Source organism: Pan paniscus, chromosome 1 (assembly GCF_029289425.2).
Source record: "Pan paniscus chromosome 1, NHGRI_mPanPan1-v2.0_pri, whole genome shotgun sequence".
NCBI classification, from domain to species: domain Eukaryota; kingdom Metazoa; phylum Chordata; class Mammalia; order Primates; family Hominidae; genus Pan; species Pan paniscus.
This window is the reverse complement of record NC_073249.2, coordinates 198,795,683-198,816,072: the sequence shown is the minus strand read 5'-3', so window position 1 is coordinate 198,816,072 and position 20,390 is coordinate 198,795,683. Positions and strand designations below refer to the sequence as shown.

Below are 20,390 nucleotides of genomic sequence, written 5' to 3'. Positions count from 1 at the left end.
TCTGAGTCCAGGAAATAGCTCAGGTTAGAGTTGTTACTCAAGTCACATGGGAATGATTTAAATCTTAGTGACCTTAAATGGATTAATCTCCAGATATGGTAAAGACCATAATGTCCTTTTTCATGCAGAGTCTTTGTAGCCCAAAGCTCAAATGTGTTTTCACATTTAGTATCTAATTTCTTCATAATAATCTCAGAGAATAGGTTCAGTCATTTCACAGAAGAAAGTCACATGAAAATGATTAGCCCAAGGACACCATTAGTGTTAATACCAGATTAAAAATTAGAAGAACTCATTGGGTTGACTTTTTAATTAGTTTATTTTTTAACTAATGAAAATTCAAAAGGTAAAAACAGATATAACCAGGGAAAAGAAAGACAGTTTCCTTTTAATAACAGCCCCATAAAGTATCTCTTGCTTTTGTTACCAATTTCTTTATGTATCCAGCAGCTGTAAGCACATAAGCACATATCCTGGCTTAATAAATGCACTTGTATGTGTCTTTGTATGCATAGGTCCACTCTTTATTACGCACAATAGGTAGCTTGGTATACACACTGTTCTGCACCTACCCACTTTGGAGATGAAAAACCTGGCTGATATTAATGCTGATCTTACCCCATGAAGGCCCAAAACATAACCTCTTAGTGACTTTAACCCACCAAACCTGTCTAACTTCAAGCCCGGTTCTACTCTGAGGACATTCCTCAATCAAGAAACTGAACACAGGCTGGGCGTGGTGGCTCACGACTGTAATCCCAGCACTTTTCGAGGTAGGCAGATCACCTGAGGTCAGCCGTTTGAAAACAGCCTGGTCAACATGGTGAAATCCCATCTCTACTAAAAAATACAAAAATTAGCTGGGCGTGGTGGCATGCCTGTAGTCCCAGCTATTCGGGAGGCTGAGGCAGGAGAATCACTTGAACCCGGGAGGTGGAGGTTGCAGTGAGCCAAGATCGTGCCACTGCACTCCAGCCTGGGCAACAAACAGAGTGAGATTCTATCTTAAAAAAAAAAAAAAAACAAAAAAACGAACACAGATTGGACTGAGAAATTCAGTCTTGTTTTTATTAATCTGTATGCTATATGTCAAGGTACAGGACAGAGAAAATGATCAGAGGTCAATCAATGATATGGTTGATCACTAACACTATTTTGCATGTTCAGTGCCTACTCATTTTAGATTAAGCTTTTGTGTAAAATGATCCATTGCAGACAACCATCTACTTTTTAAAAGGATACTACATAGACTATATTTAGAGGGAATTAAAAATTGGAATGACGATAGAATAAGAGAGGTAAAAATAATTTAAATATCTATTATTTTAGAGGAAAAATAATATTAAATTTTGCAATGAATCTACAGAAAAAGCATATGCATTTTGGAAATAATTATTCAACTTACTTTGCAGAATACATTTGTGAGGTATAATCATTGGATGAGCGAGGGATGTAATCGGTGCATGTCATAACTGAAAGAAAGATAATATCACCAGGTTAAAAAGTTAGAACATTTCGAAAATGGAATGGGAAAACTGCACATCTCACTGTACAGTCTTTCAAACTAATTAACAGAATACAGCTTGGACACCAGATAGAAAGACTATGTGGTAGAAAATATCTCACTTTTTTGTTTATACATGTGTTTATAGACTTCCAGAGGCAGTTAAAAAAAGAAGGGTGGAAAAGGTATGGAAAAGAGCTGAAGGTTGGTAAGGATCTCTATCTTTACCCATTACTGATCTAAAATAATAGATGAAGCAACCTTCTAAGCTTTCGGCTATGCTGATAGGCAAACTTAAAAAGCAAGCTTTATGTCTGGAAAACCACATTATTCTACTTCAGCTTATTTGTTCTTTGAGTGCTTACTATATTGAGTAAAAGCCTTAAGAATGACTTGCAGGAAAACAGATTTGGGGGAGGCACCCAATCTTATTTTAAAACCACTGCTACTGCTATGCATAATCAACGGCAGAATAGATGCAAGTATGCTTCTATACTATTATTTTTTCTGTTTTGTAGTGAAGGCTTTAAGTTTGGCAAATCACAGACAGACGTGAGGAACTGATGTGATGCTCTGATGAACTCTCAAAGACTTTTCCAGCTATTGTCCTCTTGACCCCCATGACTTCATCTGGAATAGCTGCTATGAAGGCTTGACTCTCATGATTACTACTTCTGGTATGAACGCTGTAAATATCTGATTAAAAGTGAACCAATTAACTTTATGTCTAATTAGGTTCCCTGGAAGAGTACCTGATCCAAAAAGAGAACCTTTATCAAAAGTAGATGAGGGGCCAACTCAAATGCTCAAGAGTAAGACAAATCAACACCTGTGAGTTTATTACAGAAGAGCTTGTCCAGTGCTATTGTTTGAGGTATTTAAAAATAATTATTGGAGATCACATTCACCTCTAATCATTTTGACAAAAATGAAGATGTCAATTAGATCTAAAGTTTTGACAATCCATTGCAAACAATGTAAGGTAAGTTTATTTGAATTCTACATAATGGTTCTCAGTTGACACATATATTAAAAAACCCAAACCCTTATCTTCCTCCAATTTAATTTAATTCTGGAAGGAATCAACAACATCCTAGGAGACTGAGGCCAATTTTCACTTCTCTAGAGAATGAATGAGACTTGATCTTCGCAGTACTTGGGAACCACAAAATGATTATAAAGAGTCAAGATATAATATCCATTATACTATAGAAGAATCAAGTAAGTAATATGCTGGCTTGGACTAGAATAGCAACAGTGGGGATGAGGCAAAGACTTTGAAATATATTCTGAAGGTAAAACTAACAGGACATTCTGATGGATTTGATGTAGAGAATGAGGAAAACAACTAGACGGAGAGTGATACCACTTCCTAAGATGGGCAAGTTTGGGAGAAGAGTGTATGTCACGGGGGCTAAAGGAATCAAAAGTTCTTTTTTGAAGATCTTAGGTATGATTTTCCTTCCAGTAAAGATGTCAAACAGGCAGTCTGATACACAAATGAAATCAGGGGAGAAGTCAGACTGGAAATATCAATATGGAATTCATTAACCATGTACAAGATATTTAAAGTAATGTAATGGATCGGAGAATCCCAAAAGAGGAAAGATGGTAGCCTAGAATTAAGCCCTGAGGCCCACCAAAGAAGGGCCATCAAAGGAGAAAGGTGGGAGGAAAAGTAGTGAGAGGGAGAATGTGAGGAGAAACGTATTCTAGAATTTGCAACATGAAAATAACTAATGGCCTTGACGACAGCAGTTTCACTGGAAGATTGAGGATAGAAGCTAAATTTGAGAGGCTGGAGAAGTGAATGGGAGGTGAAAAAGCAAGTGAGGGCAACTCTTGCAGAAGTTCTGATATGTCACAGAACAAAGAGAAGGTCCATAACTAGTAAGAGATGTGGAGCCAAGGGCGGAGGGGCGGGGGGGGGGGGGTCGGGGGAGCAGTGTTTATGTTTTAAAATGGTAAGATGTTTCTTTACTGACAGGAAGGATAAAAAGGGAAGACCGTGATGACACACAAGTGGTGGCAAGAAAACTATAGTACCAAAGTCCTTGGGGAAGGTAAAAACAGCATATGAAACACAAATAATAGGCTCTATATCTGACAAGAGCAAGTATGCTGCTTACATCCTGACAAGAAGGAAATGGCTGGGTGTGGTGGCTCATGCCTGTAATCCCAGCACTTTGGGAGGCTGAGGCCGGCAGATCACTTGAGGTCAGGAGTTCGAGACCAGCCTGGCCAACATGGTGAAACCCCATCTCTACTAAAAATACAAAAATTAGCCAGGTGTGATGGTGCGTGCCTGTAATTCCAGCTATTCGGAAGGCTGAGTCAGGAGAATGGCTTGAACCTGGGAGGCAGAGGTTGCAGTGAGCGGAGATCTTGCCATTGCATTCCAGCCTGGGTGACAAGAGCGAAACTCCACCTCTAAAAAATACAAACAAACAACAACAACAAAAAACAAAAAATAGCTGGGCGTGGTGGCATGCGCCTGTAATCCCAGCTACTCGGGAGGCTGAGGCAGGAGAATCACTTGAACCCGGGAGGCGGAGGTTGTAGTGAGTCGAGATTGTGCCACTGCACTCCAACCTGGGCAACAAAGCAAGACTCCATCTCAAAAAACATAAAAAAAAATAAAGAACAGAATGAATAGGATGACAGTCTAAAGTAAAAATAGAAAGGTAGGGGAAGGTATAGATGTAGACTTCAAATGAACCAAAGTTTTTATTTATTTTATTTTATTTTATTTTATTTTTTGTAGTGAGGAGGTCTCACTTTGTTGCCCAGGCTGATCTCAAACTCCTGGCCTCAGGTGATCCTCCTGCCTCAGACTCCCAAAGTGTTGGGATTACAGACAAGATCCACCATGCCCAGTTGAACCAAAGTATTTGAAGGAAAAAAGGAAATTATTTGGAAGGAGCAAGAATATTCAACTTACTTCCTGACCCTGAAGTATGTAAAGTATAAGATTTTAGGGAACAGGTCTTTTTCTTGGGGATGAGTGGGAAATTCAAGAAATTAGAGGAGACACTTTACCAATTAGAGTGGTTTTCCACAATATGGACAGTTTCCCAATGGACCAGAATCACCTAGCTAACTTGTCAAAAATGCAGATTCCCTATCCACATCAGATCTACTGAATGATAATCTTTGGAGGTGAAACTAGAATTCTACATTACAAACAAGTATTCTAGATGATTCTTATGTAGGCTAAAGGTCTGAGAACCACCAGAATAGAATCACCTTTGAGGAAACACTATATAGAACTCAAGACACACCTTTGAAAAAAAAGTTACACCTTTTTAAAAAATATACATGGGAAGTATATATGGTTAAGCATAGTTGTCTCTGATTTTCTGTAAGACACTATTACCTTTAAAACATCCAATCTCAAAACAAAAATAAAATCACGGCGTGCGACTCCTTGGGTGAGTGGACTCCATGTGATCTTTTCTCAGCTGGTCTGTCAATAAAGCTTACAGGAGGGCTCAAGGATAAACACACACAAAAACAAGGATGGGAGAGCCTTCTGGATATTTTGGGACAAACAAGGCAATTACGAAAAACCAACTCTATAAGAAAAGCATTACTAGTTATAGGAATATCTGTTCAATCATGCACAGAATATGGTACTTACTTTCCTCTGACATGGGAAGGTTTGAAGCAAGGCTTGATGTTTCAGGCTTCTGATCACTGACATCTGGATTGCTTACTTGACTGGGAGAACCAAAATGAATACATTAGCCCCTGATTGATTTGCTGCATTGCTAAAAGTGATGAGTTCAAACCCATTTCCTCCTAGGCTATATAAGTAAGAGGCAAAGTAAATCTTCATGATATCCTTATTGTTGATTTTTAACAACTACTTGAAGAGAGTTCGGGCCAGGGCTAGTACCCTCAGCATTCTACCGCTCTTTCTTTTTTTTTTGAGATGGAGTCTCACTCTGTCACCCAGGCTCGAGTGCAGTGGCACGATCTCGGCTCACTGCAACCTCTGCCTCCTGGGTTCAAGCAATTCTCCTGCCTCAGCCTCCTGAGTAGCTGGGATTACAGGTGAATGCCACCATGCCCAGCTAATTTTTGTATTTTTAGTAGAGACGGGGTTTCACCATGTTGGTCAGGCTGGTCTTGAACTCCTGACCTTGTGATCCGCCCGCCTCAGCCTCCCAAAGTGCTGGGATTACAGGTGTGAGCCACCACGCCCAGCCTACTGTTCTTTCTTATATCTCTAGATCCCTTTAGTTTTTATATAATTCAGAAATTCCAGCTAAGTCACTGGCAAGTCAGATTTTTCTTTAACACCATATGGTAAAACATTGCTCTGCCACTTTTTATTATATGTTTATGGGGTACAATGTGATGTTTTGATATATAAAACACCTTTTGCTTTTTTGTGAAAAAAAAAAACGTGAAAACACTTAAGTTCTATGCTTTTAGCAATTCTGAAATATACAATGCTATATTATTTATTACAGTCACCATTCTGTGCAACAGTGCTCTGTTACCTTGCTCCCAAAGTACCACAGGAAGGTAGGGAGACGTTTGATTTCAGACAGTGGTTCTTGATCAGCTACAAACCATAATCATATGAGAAGTGTTTTCAAATTACACGTTTGGGCCAGGTGCGGTGGCTTACACCTGTAATCCCAGCACTTTGGGAAGCTGAGGCGGGCGGATCACTTGAGATCAGGAGTTTGAGACCAGCCTGACCAACATGGTAAAACCCCGTCTCTACTAAAAATACAAAAATTAGCCAGGCGTTGTGGTGCACGCCTGTAGTCCCAGCTACTCGGGAGGCTGAGGCCTGAGAATTACCTGAACTCAGGAGGCAGAAGTTGCAGTGATTGGAGATGGCACTACTGCACTCCTGCCTAGGCGACACAGTGAGACTCTGTCTCAAAAACAAAACAAACAAACAAACAAACAAAAATTATACATTTGTTTCCAAGCGGGGGTTCTAAACCCTTAAGATTCATTCTACTATATTTCTCTTATCTCCCAGTTAAATAAAACACAAACACCTCATTTTCTATTTGTTATTATAGCCAGGACTAAGCAACATCATTTTTTTTAACTTATAAGGAAAATTAAGAGAAACTGAGAATGATAAGTCACATAAACTGGGAGGACAAGTCATTATGTTAGATAGTTTAATGCTGGGGAGATTCCACAGAAATTCTGGAATGAAGATTGTTCTAACTTTCATTCTTCAAAATGTTCTCTCTTTTCCATCTCCTCTACTTTTCATTCTTCAGTTATTATGTCCCATTATAGCACAGTGGTTAGGAGTGTTGATTCTAGAGTCAGAGGCTGCTCAAGTTCATATTCTACTCTGCCAATAACTAGCCCTATGACCTTGGACAAGTCACTGAACTTATCTGTTCCCCGCTTTCTACATCCGTCAACGAGAATAAAAATGAAACCTACCTCATAGGGCTGTTAGGAGGACTAATAAGTTTATGTTTAGAGCAAAGCTAGAACACAGTAAGCACACTTTAACTGTAACTGTTATTATATCACAACTTCTTCAAAGCCCAGGCATCATTCCTACATTCATGCACCCTAGAAAGAAGCTTGCTTTGTTCTTCTACACTCTAGGGAGAGGTGGAAGACACTGTACCAGAGGTTCTATATATCTGGAAAGATAATGCTGACTAATCAAAGGTAAGAGTAGTTTCTACACAGCAAAATTGTAAAAAGAAATGTTGCTTATATAAAAAATATATAGCACAAAATTTATAAAGTTCTCGTATCATTTCTGAAACTGACTTCTAATATTCAAGTATAATAAGGATTTTTTAAAAATGGTATATATTTTTTGTTTTGTTGGTTTTTGTTTTGTTTTTTTGAGTCAGGGTCTCACTCGGTCACCCAGGCTGGAGTGCAGTGGCTCGATCATGGCTCCTGCAGCTTTGACCTCCCAGGCTCAAGTGATCTTCCTACCTCATCCTCCGAAGTAGCTGGGACTACAGGCATGTGCCACAACACCCAGCTAATTTTTGTAATTTTTGTAGAGATAGGGTTTCATCATGTTGCCCAAGCTGGTCTCAAACTCCTGGTCTCAAGCAATCCGTCCACCTCAGCATCCAAAGTGCTGGAATTACAGGTGTGAGCCACAGTGTCCAGCTTTAATGGTATATTTTGAATGTTCAAATAATTTTTCCTCATTTGTAATTAATTTTAAAGCTAAATCCCCAAGTAAGGTTCATTTTTATCTTGTTACTCAAATGTTTATATTTTTGTAATAGAACTTAATGTACTAAGATGTGATTATGGAAATTGAAGGGTAAGGGCAAGAAATTATATGGAATAGTTGTGTCAGTTTCCCAAACTGGGTGATTTGTTATAATTACCTGAATAGTTAATAAAAATAGACTTCTGGACCCCATCTCACACCTACTTACATAGAATTACCAGGGGAAGGGCATAAAACTGAACCAGAATTTTTCTGACATCAATAACTAGTTTGACTTCTACATGTACCTGGTTAAGTATGAGGTTCACTGTTATACCCACTGTTGAAGACTATTTGTAGATCCTATATTTTAGAAGTTGGTGATATTTCTATGATCCAGTATCCACTGGACCAGTTTCTAAAACCCAATGGTCCTAGAATATTATGTTATAGCAACATCCCCTACACACTCAACTGAGCATCTAGAGAATAAATAGAAACAACAGCACCAAGACAGTGAATTAACTCTAGCACTTGTTAAATATTTAAATTATTATCCTTAGAGAAATGACATACTGCCTCAAAATATAATTATTTTCAAAGTTATATAAACATAAATTTTGCTTAACAATGAATACACCATGAAAAAAAAACTGCTCTAAAATAAAATGACCAAAAAAACCCAACAACATCCAAGTCCATAAAGTGGCACAACAAATACCTCCTTCTCATTCAACAGAACTATTAACAACACAAACAACAGATGAATGGATAAAGAAAATGCGGAACAGACATACAATGGAGTATTATTGAGCCTTAAAAAGAGGAAATTCTGACACATGCTACAAATGGATAGACCTTAAAGACATCATGATGAATCACAAAAGGACAAATACTGTATGACTCCATTTCTGTGAGGTACTTAGAGCAGTCACAATCATGCAGACAGAAAGTAGAATGGTGGTTGCCAGGAGGTGGAGATGGGGGAATGGAGAATATTGTTTAGTGAACATGGAATTTCAGTTTGGAAAGATGAATAAAGTTCTAGAGATGAATGGTAGTGATGGTTGCAAGACAAAGTGATTGTACTTAGTGCCACTAAACTGTACACTTAAAATGGTAAATTGTATATTGTGTGTATTTTATCATAGTAAAAAAATTGCTGAAGGTAAAAGAAGAGATAATTGCAGGAAAAGATGAAGGTGATGGGTTCTTTCAAACAACTGGAGAGGTTAGCCTTCGATAAGAGCAAGGGAATTTCAGAGGAAAGATAAACAATATCCAAGAGAAGCAGATTAAGTAGGTTGATTTGGTGAGAGAAGGGAGATGTTCCTAATCTCTCTTTGAACTAGGGAGCAAGATCCACAGCTGAGTGAATGGAAATAGCAGGAAAGGGAGGGAAAAGGGAGAAGGTAGGGGGCAAGGAGGGAGGGAATAAAGGAATTAAGATGATTTTAGAGGCTGGGAAATCAGACATACCAGGAAGGGGGATTAAGTGCCTGTTTTAGATCTTATCGTGAATAGAAACTAGGAACAGTTAGCACAATTTTGTGTTTTTCTCTCACGATGTACAAGTGATTGGGAATAAGTACAGAATAGGTGGATAGTTGGGTTTAATCAGGGTTGTGGTTTTGCTAGGCAAGTATGACAGAAAAAAGTGAGGAAGTTAAGAATGTTTGTAAGGGACTAATTACAGTAGATCTTATAGTTAAGTTTATTTTTCTTTCTTTTTTTTTTTTTTAAATGAGACAGCATCTTGCTCTGCCACCAACCCAGGACGGAGTTCAGTGGCGCAATCTTGGCTTACCACAACTTCTGGCCCCTGGGCTCAAGCAATCCTCCTGCCTCAGCCCCGAGTAGCTGGGACTAAAGGTGTGCACCACCATTCCTGGATAATTGTTTTTGTGTTTTTTATAGAGACGGCATCTTGCTATGTCGCCCAGGCTGGTCTCAAACTACTGAACTCAAGCGATCTGCCCACCTGGACCTCCAAAAGTGGAGCCACCACACCTGGCCAGTTAAGTTCCTTTTTTTTTTTTGAGACAGAGTCTTTGTCGCCCAGGCTGGAGTGCAGTGGCACATTCTTGGCTCACTGTAACCTCCACCTCGTGGGTTCAAGCCATTCTCCTGCCTCAGTCTCCCAAGTAGCTGGGATTATAGGCTCAAGTCACCACGCCGAGCTAATTTTTGTGTTTTTAGTAGAAACAAGGTTCCGCCATGTTGGTCTCTTATAAGGAAGAAACTAAAGTTCTTTTTAAGGGGTGATGGTGAAAATATGACAGATGATTTAATTGATAGTTTAAGACATCATATGGCTAGCATGGCAGTTCTAGAATAAATGAGCCGGGATGATAGTGTGTGGAGGTAAAAGTGTAGGATTCTTGAAATTAATGTGGTAGAGGTGATGCAGTTACTGGCTCATATGGTTGGTGCACAAACAACAGAAGGTAAGAACTGTGGAAAACTGAAAACCATGGTATGAAGAAGCCAAACTGTGAGGTGCAAACAAGCTGCCTCTTTTCTCTTCTTTTTTTTTTTTTTTTTTGAGACGGAGTCTCGCTCTGTCGCCCAGGCTGGAGTGCAGTGGCGCGATCTCAGCTCACCGCAAGCTCCACCTCCCGGGTTCACACCATTCTCCTGCCTCAGCCTCCTGAGTAGCTGGGACCACAGGCGCCCGCCAACACGCCCGGTTAATAATTTTGTATTTTTAGTAGAGACGGGGTTTCACCGTGTTAGCCAGGATGGTCTCGATCTCCTGACCTCGTGATCTGCCCGCCTCGGCCTCCCAAAGTGCTGGGATTACAGGCGTGAGCGACCGTGCCAGGCGCAAGCTTCCTCTTTTCTATAAGAGGAGTGGGGTTAATGACTAAGTCATTTCATAACCATTTGGTAATTAACACCAAATCTCTTGGATTTTATTTATTTCGCTTATGCTTCCTATTCTGTATATTGTACGTCTGACTGAAGAATATGGTGCTTTTCATCTTTACCATTAAGTCTCCTCTATGTAGCACAGTGCCTGATATACAACATGAGTTTGGTACATATTGTTGAATAAATAATGAATGCATAAGAACAAATCAGTGCACAAGTTTCAGGAAAAAACTATTTGGAAAGGAAATTTTAATCTTAAACCAAATAATTTCAAAATGTAACAGCTGATGGTAAGAACCAAAAAGAGGGCAAAGCATGCCCATACGCTAATCAGCATGTGAAAAAAAAAAAAAAACTTATGAGTAATTCATTAAAAAGAAAGCAAACTTTACATACCTTATAGTTTGCTCTCCTGATTCCTGCATCTTGGCTTTTTTCACCTGCAAAAATAAATATACAAAGGTATCAATGTACTTGATCTGTTTTTTAAATCATTTAGCTACTCAAACAACAGGCTATTAACTATTACAGGATAACTGTTTAATTTTGTTTAGTTTATATTTAATTAACCCTTGTTATATTTTAGAGCTAGAAATGAAGTTTGTTTTTTAAATGGAGCTCTTCTTTTTAATGAAAAAAGTGTTCTTCTGATTAAAAAAAAACTGTTTACCAGAATTTTTACTCAAGGTAGACAGAATGTTTACTAGGATAAAGTATCCAAGCTTTGATACAAACTAGTTGGTTTTATACTGTAACAGGCAAATTATATTTAAACAAACAGTAAAGATGGGAATCTAAGTATCATCTACTCATTTATTTAACAAAAATGGCTTTATACTTAAGTTAGTTTAGTGTCAAAAATTAATATGAATTCTTATCAGGTTACCAGTAATTTAGAAAATATTGTTAACCCTGTATTTTTTCTTTTCATATTTCACATTTTCTATTTCCTTCTGGGGAGAAGGCACTTCCATTGAAACAGTGTAAGAATCCACAAATGAAAGATAATGGCTAATACTAATGGATTTTTCTGTTTTCATATTACAGAGAATCTGATTTTAGAACTCTCTGGTTAGAACTGGTTGTAGTAGAAACATGTCTAATATGCTTAGCCATTCAAATTATGAATATTTAAAAGTATTTCAAGCTAATAGAAGAAGGCAGAAACTCTCCTAGATAATTTGAAGCAAGCGTATCAGGTGGAATCATAGATATTTAATATTACATTGACTATTTCAGACAAGGTAAATAATACAGGCAAGCCCCATAAAATTTGTCGTGGCCATATACTCCTCATGAGAATACACAACCATGACCAGACATTCTTGGTTCCTTGCTTATGGCATGTCAAAATGTGTTCCATTCAATGTTCTCTTAATTTTCATAGGTACCAAAAAAGAGAAAATAAAGAAACAAAGGCAATTTAAAAAAAATTTCTAAATTTAAAACAAAAATTACATTAAAGCATTTGAAGCAAAAACAAAAAACAAAACCTTGAGGTGGGCAAATCCTGATTAAGCATGACATTAAATCCAAAAGCCATAAAGGAGAAAATAGATATGATTACACAAAAATTTTAAACTTCTATATGATAAAAGACACCATAAAACAACCAGGAGGTTGAGGGATTCCAGGATAGTATGCAGACTGTGACAAAAAAATCTAACTGTATTACCAATGTATACGACTATCTCACTGAAAGAGGTGAGGGAAATATGATCTGACCTAGATAATATAGGAAAACAGTGTTTTGCCTGGAAACTATAAGGCTAAAGACAAGAAAAATTCAACTATCTAGTTTATCTGCCTGCCATAATTTCACAAATGACAAAATATAGCCTTTTTTTATAAAATGTTCCGCCCTTCCTACCTAAAGATGATAGTAGTTACATATGGTCAGATAATAATATATTCTTCCAATAGTGGAGATGAATTTATGCTTAGCTCATCCAAAGACTCTTTGCTATCAAAGAAATGTAATTATGAGCTGGTTGGCTGAGTAACCAAAACAGTCTATACTCTTCAAACAGTAATTTAAACAAAGAAAATTAGAGCACTGAGGAGTCTAACTTATCATAGTCTTCATTTTATTAGAGGTATAGAGCAACAAATTTAGCTAATCAACTCCAAAAGAAAAAAGGATTAAAAAAAAAGGTCCTGGAGCAACATTTTTAAATTTACTTTTTATTTATTATTATTATTATTTTTTTTTTTTTTTTTTTTGAGACAGGGTCTTGTTCTGTCACCCAGGCTGGAGTGTCATGGCGTAATCTTGGCTCACTGAAACCTCTGTCTCCCGGGTTCAAGCAGTTCTTGTGCCTCAGCCTCTCGAGTAGCAGGGACCACAGGTGCACACCACCATGCCCAGCTAATTTTGCTATTTTTTCTATTTTTAGGAGACACTGGGTTTCACCACGTTGGCCAGGATGGTTTCGAACTCCTGGCCTCAAGTGATCCGCCCACCTTGGTCTCCCAAAGTGCTGGGATTACAGGCGTGAGCCACTGCGCCTGGCCAAAAATTTATTTACTTTCAAGGAAGAACTATGCTTCTTTATGCTCCTTCATTTTTAATTTATTACCGTGCCAACCCAGTGCAGAGTACATATTCATAAATAGAAAGGGAGAAAATGTATCTAAAGTCATATCTACCAAGCAGAAAAGTCTGGGGAAGGAAAAGGTGTTACAATGTTTTTTTTGTTTTGTTTTGTTTTTAACCTCATATGGCCCATTGTTTGTCTTGATTTGAGCAATTATGCCCCCCTCTAAGGCAGGGATAGGAAGCATGTACTAACTAGGCAGTAGAGGCAGGTAAATTAACTAAAGAAGTCAGACAGATTTTACTCAATTATAGAAGTATCAGTTCAAACAATACAAGCTAGAAACTGACAGAAAATGATTCCTGGTTGTTAAGAGAAATAGCAAAGATTGAGCAACAATTTTCTGGAGAGTTTACAGAGTAACATAGTACTTGCAATAATGAATACTGAAAACTACACAGCAAAGTAAGCAAAGATTCAAGTAGCAACCAGTCCTATAGAGAACAATTTTCATTAACAAAACCAGTATAGATTATACAAGCAGCTGGTATCCAAGGAATTGGGGCCATACCAGGACAGTAGTAGGACAGTAATATAAGCTGCCAGGAAGTAAGAAAGCAATAAAGCTGAAAAAGTTCCGTTAGGGTTAAAAGTGAAAAAATCAGAATCTCTTTTTGCATGACATAATTTTGTATACAGAAATCCTAACGAATCCATTAAGAAACCACTAGAACTGATAAACAAGTTCAGCAAGGCAGCAAAATACAAGACAAACATACAAAAATCAATTATATTTCTATATACTTGCAGTGAACAATTCAAAAATGAAAAAAAAAATCCATTCACAATAGCATCAAAAGGAATAGAATACTTAGGAATATGGCCAGGTCCAGTGGCTCACGCTTCTAATCCCAGCACTTTGGGAGGCCAAGGCAGGTGGATCACCTGAGGTCAGGAGTCCGAGACCAGGCTGGCCAACATGGTGAAACCCCATCTCTACTAAAATACAAAAATTAGCTGTGTGTGGTGGTGCACGCCTATAATCTCAGCTACTCAGGAGGCTGAGGCAGGAGAATCGCCTGAACCTGGGAGGTGGAGGTTGCAGTGAGCTGAGATTGCACCACTGCACTCCAGCCTGGGTGACAAGGCAAGACTGTCTAAAACAAACAAACAAAAAAACTTAGGAATAAACCTAACAGAAGAAGAAGTACAATACACGTTAAAAGAAATTTAAGAAGAGCTAAATATGCAAAGACACCCCACATCCAGGGAAAGAAGAATTCATCTTGTAAAGATGGTAATACTCCCCAAATTGGTCTACAGTCAATCCAATCAAAATCCCAGCTGGCTGCATTGAAGAAATTCACAAATTGATCTTAAATTTCATATGGAAATGAAAGTGACCCAGAATAGCTAAAACAATCTTGAAAAAAAAAAAAGAACAAAGTTAGGGGACTCACATTTTTCCATTTCTTTTTTATTTTTATTTTTTAAGACAGAGGCTCACTCTGTCACCCAGGCTGGAGTGCAGTGGTGCGATCTCGGCTCACTGCAACCTCTACCTCCTGGGTTCAAGCATTTCTCACGCCTTGGCCTCCCGAGTAGCTGGGACTACAGGTGCGTGCCACCATGCCTGGCTAATTTTTTTGTATGTTTAACGGAGATGGGGTTTCACCATGTTGGCCAGGCTGGTCTCAGATCTCAGGTGATCTGCCCACCTCGGCCTCCCAAATTGCTGGGATTACAGGCATGAGCCACTGCACCTGGCCCCATTTTTCAATTTCAAAACTTACTATAAAGCTAGAGTAATCAAGACCGTGTGGTACTGGCATAAGGATGGATATATGGATCACTGGAACAGAATTGAGATTCCTGAAATAGACCTCTACATTTGTTGGGTCAACTGATTTTCAAGAAGGGTACCACATTTACAGTCAAATTATTTTCAGCAAAAGTGCCATGATGATTCAACGAAGGAAGAATAGTCTTTTCAACAAATAAAGCTGAACTCGTACCTCAAGCCATATGCAAAAATTAACTGAAAATGGATCAAAGCACTAAATGTACAAGCTAAAGCTATAAAATTCTTAGGAGAATATGTATGCTCTCATCACTTGTAAAAATATAGGCCGGAGGCAGTGGCTCACACCTGTAATCCCAACACTTTGGGAGGCTGAGGCAGGTGGATCACGAGGTCAGGAGTTCAAGACCAGCCTGGCCAAGATGGTGAAACCCCATCTCTACTAAAAATACAAAAATTAGCCAGGTGTGGTGGCGGGCGCCTGTAATCCCAGCTACTTGGGAGGCTGAGGCAGGGAACTGCCTGAACCCGGGAGGTGGAGGTTGCAGTGAGCCGAGATAGTGACACTGCACTCCAGCCTGGGCAACAGAGTGAGGATTGCTTAAGGTCAGGAGTCTGAGACCAGCTGGGCAACAGAGTAAGACCCCATCTCGACAAAAAATTTAAAAAACAATTGGGTGTGGTGGATCACACCTGTAATCCTAGATACTCAGGAGGGTGAGATGGGAGGATTGTTTGAGCCCAGGAGTTCAAGGATGCAGTGAGCCACGATTGTGCCACTGTACTCCAGTCTGGGTGACAAAATGAGACCCCGTCTCAAAAAAAAAAAAAAACAGAAAAAGAAAAAAGGAAGATGTCTTAAAATTTATTCTGGTAATGGTTACAAAACCATTTTAGAATAGACTAAAAACTACTGCACTGTATACGCTAAAAGGGTGAATTGTAGGATATGTAAATTACATGTCAATAAAGCTGGTATCTTAAAAAATGACATAATCCTATGGGCATATAATGGCTAATGATAACACAAAAAGAAAGAAGCACTGACAAATTCATAAATCAGCATTCTATTTTTGCTTCTGCTACAATGTATAATCACACTTTAAATATAACACAGCAAGGAAACAAAAAACCCAGTATACAAATTCAGAATATCCAGGCTCAAGGCTAAGTTCTGAGAGTTAATTCACTGCGTGTCTTTTCTGTATCTGTTTCTTCACCTGTAAAAAAAAAGATACAACTACCTACTTCACAGGGCTCATGTTTCAACAGCAGGAAACAGCAGCATTAACAGTACAAGGATGCTGGCTGAATAAACTTAAGGATGTGCACTGTTAACATAATATGTAAAGATGAAATTTAAACAGGAAAAGAGTGAACTGCTTATGAAAAACAAAGCGCTATGTAATTGTTAAATTTTAGTGTTATTACCATAGACAGCAAGAACAAAGTTGAATCCCAGAAATTTCAAGACAGGCTTAAGAAATAGGACTCTCTAGTTAAGAAAATTGTATTAAGCATCTCAAATGTCATTCTGAAATTACTCTGTGATGACTTACAAGTAATGGCTATGAAGGTTTAAACAAGAGGCAAAAGCATGCTAGTGCTAGGTAAATTGTAATCTTGGCAATAATAAATATAATGGTAGGGTAAAAGTCGTCATGGAGACTATAAAAAGGATGTTTATGTCAAGATTTATCCAACACTGTCCAACAAACAGAAGGACACTGTTCTGTTTACTAAAAAGTCATATTCCATATGCTAGAGGGGTAAAGGGTTTGATCATAACCTAGATGAAATTTCACACAAAAAACAATTTAATGCCATTTTCATTGACTGTGCTTACTAATAGCTATCTAATTATTAATTTGACTTCAACAACTTAACATAAGGAAAGCAGGACCTAGAGAGGGAGGTAAGCATTCCAAATTATTAGAGAGGTAAATATTTATGGCAGAGACAACTTCCTGTTCTACCACTGCATGTTAGGTGTGACTTCTGATGGAGGCAAAAAAATCTTTTTGTCTTCTCTATCAAGAAGAGTAATCTACAAAATGTAAACAATAGCATACCTAAATTTTTCAAAAGAGTTTATTCCCATATTTATAAGCAAGCACCTCAATTATTTTAAATAAGTTCTAACCCTCCAGATTCATAGAAGCTTTATCCCATAGACCTGTAACTTAACAAACATGATTGCTAAACCAGTGTTTATCATCTCTGAAAAATCAGAGAATAAGAGAGGTGCTTGAAACAGAATATAAAGAAATGAGGACAAGGTGGGGGAGCTGCTTGAGCCCAGGAGTTCGAGACCAGCCTGGGTAACAGGGCAAAACCCCGTGTCTACTGAAAATACAAAAAAATTAGTTGGGTGTGCTGGTAGTCTCAGCTACTTGGGAGGCTGAGGTGGGAGGATTGCTTCAGCCTGGGAGGCGGAGGCTGCAGTAAGCCAAGATGGCACCACTGCACTACAGCCTGGGCGACAGGGTGAAACCCTGTCTCAAACAAAACAAAAAGAAATGTTTCACTACTTGGTTTGTTTGTTTGTTTGTTTTAATTTAAAGGTGATGGTAGAGAGGAATTAGATGCTGGAAACCATAAACTAGTGCTAACTTAATGCTGATTGATGACAGTGTTCTAAAACAGATTATTGAACAGACCTTTGTAGACACCTAGAAAGGATATGACAATCACCTGGAGCTATTATATATTTTCTCTAAGAACACTCAACACCTTTATTGATAGCTTAAAAGATTTAGGCTATAAATAGGTAAAGTATATGACGGAAAGCTGGAAAGAATAAGATTTTTAATTAAGGTATCAAAGGGTGATGATGTTACTTCTTCAGGGACTCTCAGTGTGTAAACTGTAGTGTGAGGTATTTCTTATTCTCAATCCACTGCTGTTCTTTATACTCTATTCTCCAAGTAGAGGCTGTACAATAATCAGTCAAAAGGATCCCCTCATCTGTGGATAAGATTCTTGCATTTTTGGAAGGTGATTTATAGTAATATAACAAAGTTATTTACAACTCAGTTGAAGATTGATAAGCAATAAAGGGAAAGTGAAAGAATCTGAAGTTAAAATTTATTGCATTGTGAGTTATCTAAAGAAAATCTTTTTTTTTTTTTTTTTTTGAGAAGAGTCTCACCCACTCTGTTGTCCAGGCTGGAGTGCACTGGCACAATCTCGGCTCACTGCAACCTCCACCTCCTGGGTTCAAGTGATTCTCCTGCCTCAGCTTCCCAAGTAGCTGGGATTACAGGCAAGTGCCACCACACCTGGCTAATTTTTGTATTTTTAGTAGAGATGGGGTCTCCGCATGTTGGCCAGGCTGGTCTCAAACTCCTGGCCTCAAGTGATCCACCCACCTCCACCACCCAAAGTGCTGGGATTACAGGCATGAGCCACTACGTCCAGCCGATCTGAACAAAATCTTGAGGTAGAGCTAGCAATTAGTGGAGAAATAAGAGAAGGGATAATTCAATAAGGAAGAGTCAAGAAGAGACAATGGGATTAAAATAACTTCAATAATAACGACCATCAGTAACATCTCTAGGATTAAAAATATTGGCTTTATCATCAACTTGGGATGGGACCATTCTTTCCACTCATATTTTAGATCTCCACTACAGCCTATGAAAAGCTTTTTTTACCTCAAAATGTGTCATTACTCTTCCTGTTCTATTTTAAACATTAATAAGTATTGTGTTTTCTTAGATTCTGTATTTGTCTGTTTGACATCCATTAATTACAGAGCCAAACTCAAGGCCAAAGTTGTTTTTTATCTCCCCTGAGATCCAGTGCCCATACTCTGAACCACCTCCTTTATCTAACTCTCACACACTAAGCCCCTATTTCTCCTGCCCTAAATCATAAATCAACCCAGGACAAAGTACCACCAGAAAACCAGGGATAGTCCATAGGCCACAAAGCCTGAAGAATTATTCAAACTAGTCAACCCTAAGCTGTTTACCCTGCCTACCTTGCTTTTCCTGTGGAAACCTCATTAAGTCTGTGGCCCATGCCTTCCTCCCACTCTTTTTTGCCTCCTGACCAACAGTGGTACTTCCCCCGTGTGGCATGCTATGCCTCTTGTTTCAAGGGGAACTATGAGTAAACACTCAACTTTTCTTTCAGTGGCACTGATCTCTCCATGTCGTCATTCAATCACCTTTTTATATTAAGATCTGGGCATAAATCAATAAGAAAATAATGCCCTGTGACAACCATTTATAGTCAGCAGAAATTTTGGTTTTAAAGTGCTTCAATTTCTTACCTTTCTCTGAAGTAATAATCAGGTTTTGCACATCATGTTACAGAAGTTCAAGAGAATGACAAGGAAATGAAGCAGGGCAGAAGAGATAGATGACTTGTTAGCAGGTCAGCCTCACAATTCTCATTACCTTAAATAGGTAAGGAGTAACTAACAATACCCATATTTCAACAGTATGTCAACACTTACATAAGTCTTTTAAAAATATGACTAGACCTTTGTCTTACCACATTAAAAACTCAATGGCATAATTTTTCCTGGTACATATAGTATCTATAATTCAGCTATTTGTTCCAATAGTGTAAATCCTAAACACACTGCTCAAGATAATTTTTAACCCTACCATTTCCCTGATAATTAAAGTCCCACCAGGGATAGGGATCACATTTCAAATGTTTCAAAAGGTCTTTTTACCAGTTGCTAATGTCTTCCTAGTTTTATACTTAGCTCAACTGAGAGGGCTAGAAGAATAATGACAAAGTAATCATCAATATGCATTTCTCAATATAAAGAAAAATATTTAAAATATATTAAAGGACTTTATCATTTAAATGGGAGCTAGTATACCTAAAGAATACAACTAGAACACGAAAAACATATCCTATTATTTGCTTTCAAAATTCAAATTTTTCTAGGTTAGATTTTCATAAAGTAAACATGTACCATGCTGTATCCTCTCTTAATATGAAATGTAAGAGGCCCACTCAGGATAGCAAATTGAATCGGTATTTACCAAACTTCAGAGAAAGAAACTGAAGACAAAAGGAAAAGACCCTCTAGCATAAAAGTTATCTTAAAAGAATGACACTATTGCTTTTGTTTTTTAAATATTAAGGGCCAAAAACCAAAAAGAAGATAAACCCATATCACCTGGGGACATTTAAAATTATTTTATTATGTTCAATATTTAAAAGAAATTAAGAATTCAATATAGTCTCTAGGGTTTTATCTGTTTTTAAGAATTAGCTAGTGGTCAAATTATAACTTCCTCACTACTACTACTTTTTAAAAAATTAACTCTCTTAAGGAAATTTAGGTAAAAACAAAACTAAATTTTCTGGTAGAAATGGTGATATACTGTCAGATCAGTAAAGAGACGTCCTCTTTTATTTTCTAAAAACTGTAACACTAGCCACTTATTTTTTTAAATGACATTTCTAAATGCAATATTCATTTTGTAATGCTAAATTTTCCTTAGACTCCTTAGAATTAAGTTAGAA

At 38.0% G+C, this 20,390-nt stretch overlaps 1 protein-coding gene across 5 annotated transcripts in view; it reads right to left on the bottom strand.

Moving 5' to 3' along the window:
• Positions 1-20,390, bottom strand: part of EYA3 (EYA transcriptional coactivator and phosphatase 3) — a 119,216-nt gene that overhangs the window by 67,070 nt on the left and 31,756 nt on the right. For all 5 annotated transcript variants that reach the window (XM_003828080.6, XM_024929234.4, XM_055096108.2 and 2 more), the window contains 3 exons: positions 10,953-10,996; positions 5,145-5,224; positions 1,406-1,472 (listed from right to left, as the gene is read on the bottom strand). In XM_003828080.6, coding sequence (XP_003828128.1) covers positions 1,406-1,472; positions 5,145-5,224; positions 10,953-10,996 — 191 coding nt within the window. The remainder of the gene's footprint in view (positions 1-1,405; positions 1,473-5,144; positions 5,225-10,952; positions 10,997-20,390) is intronic.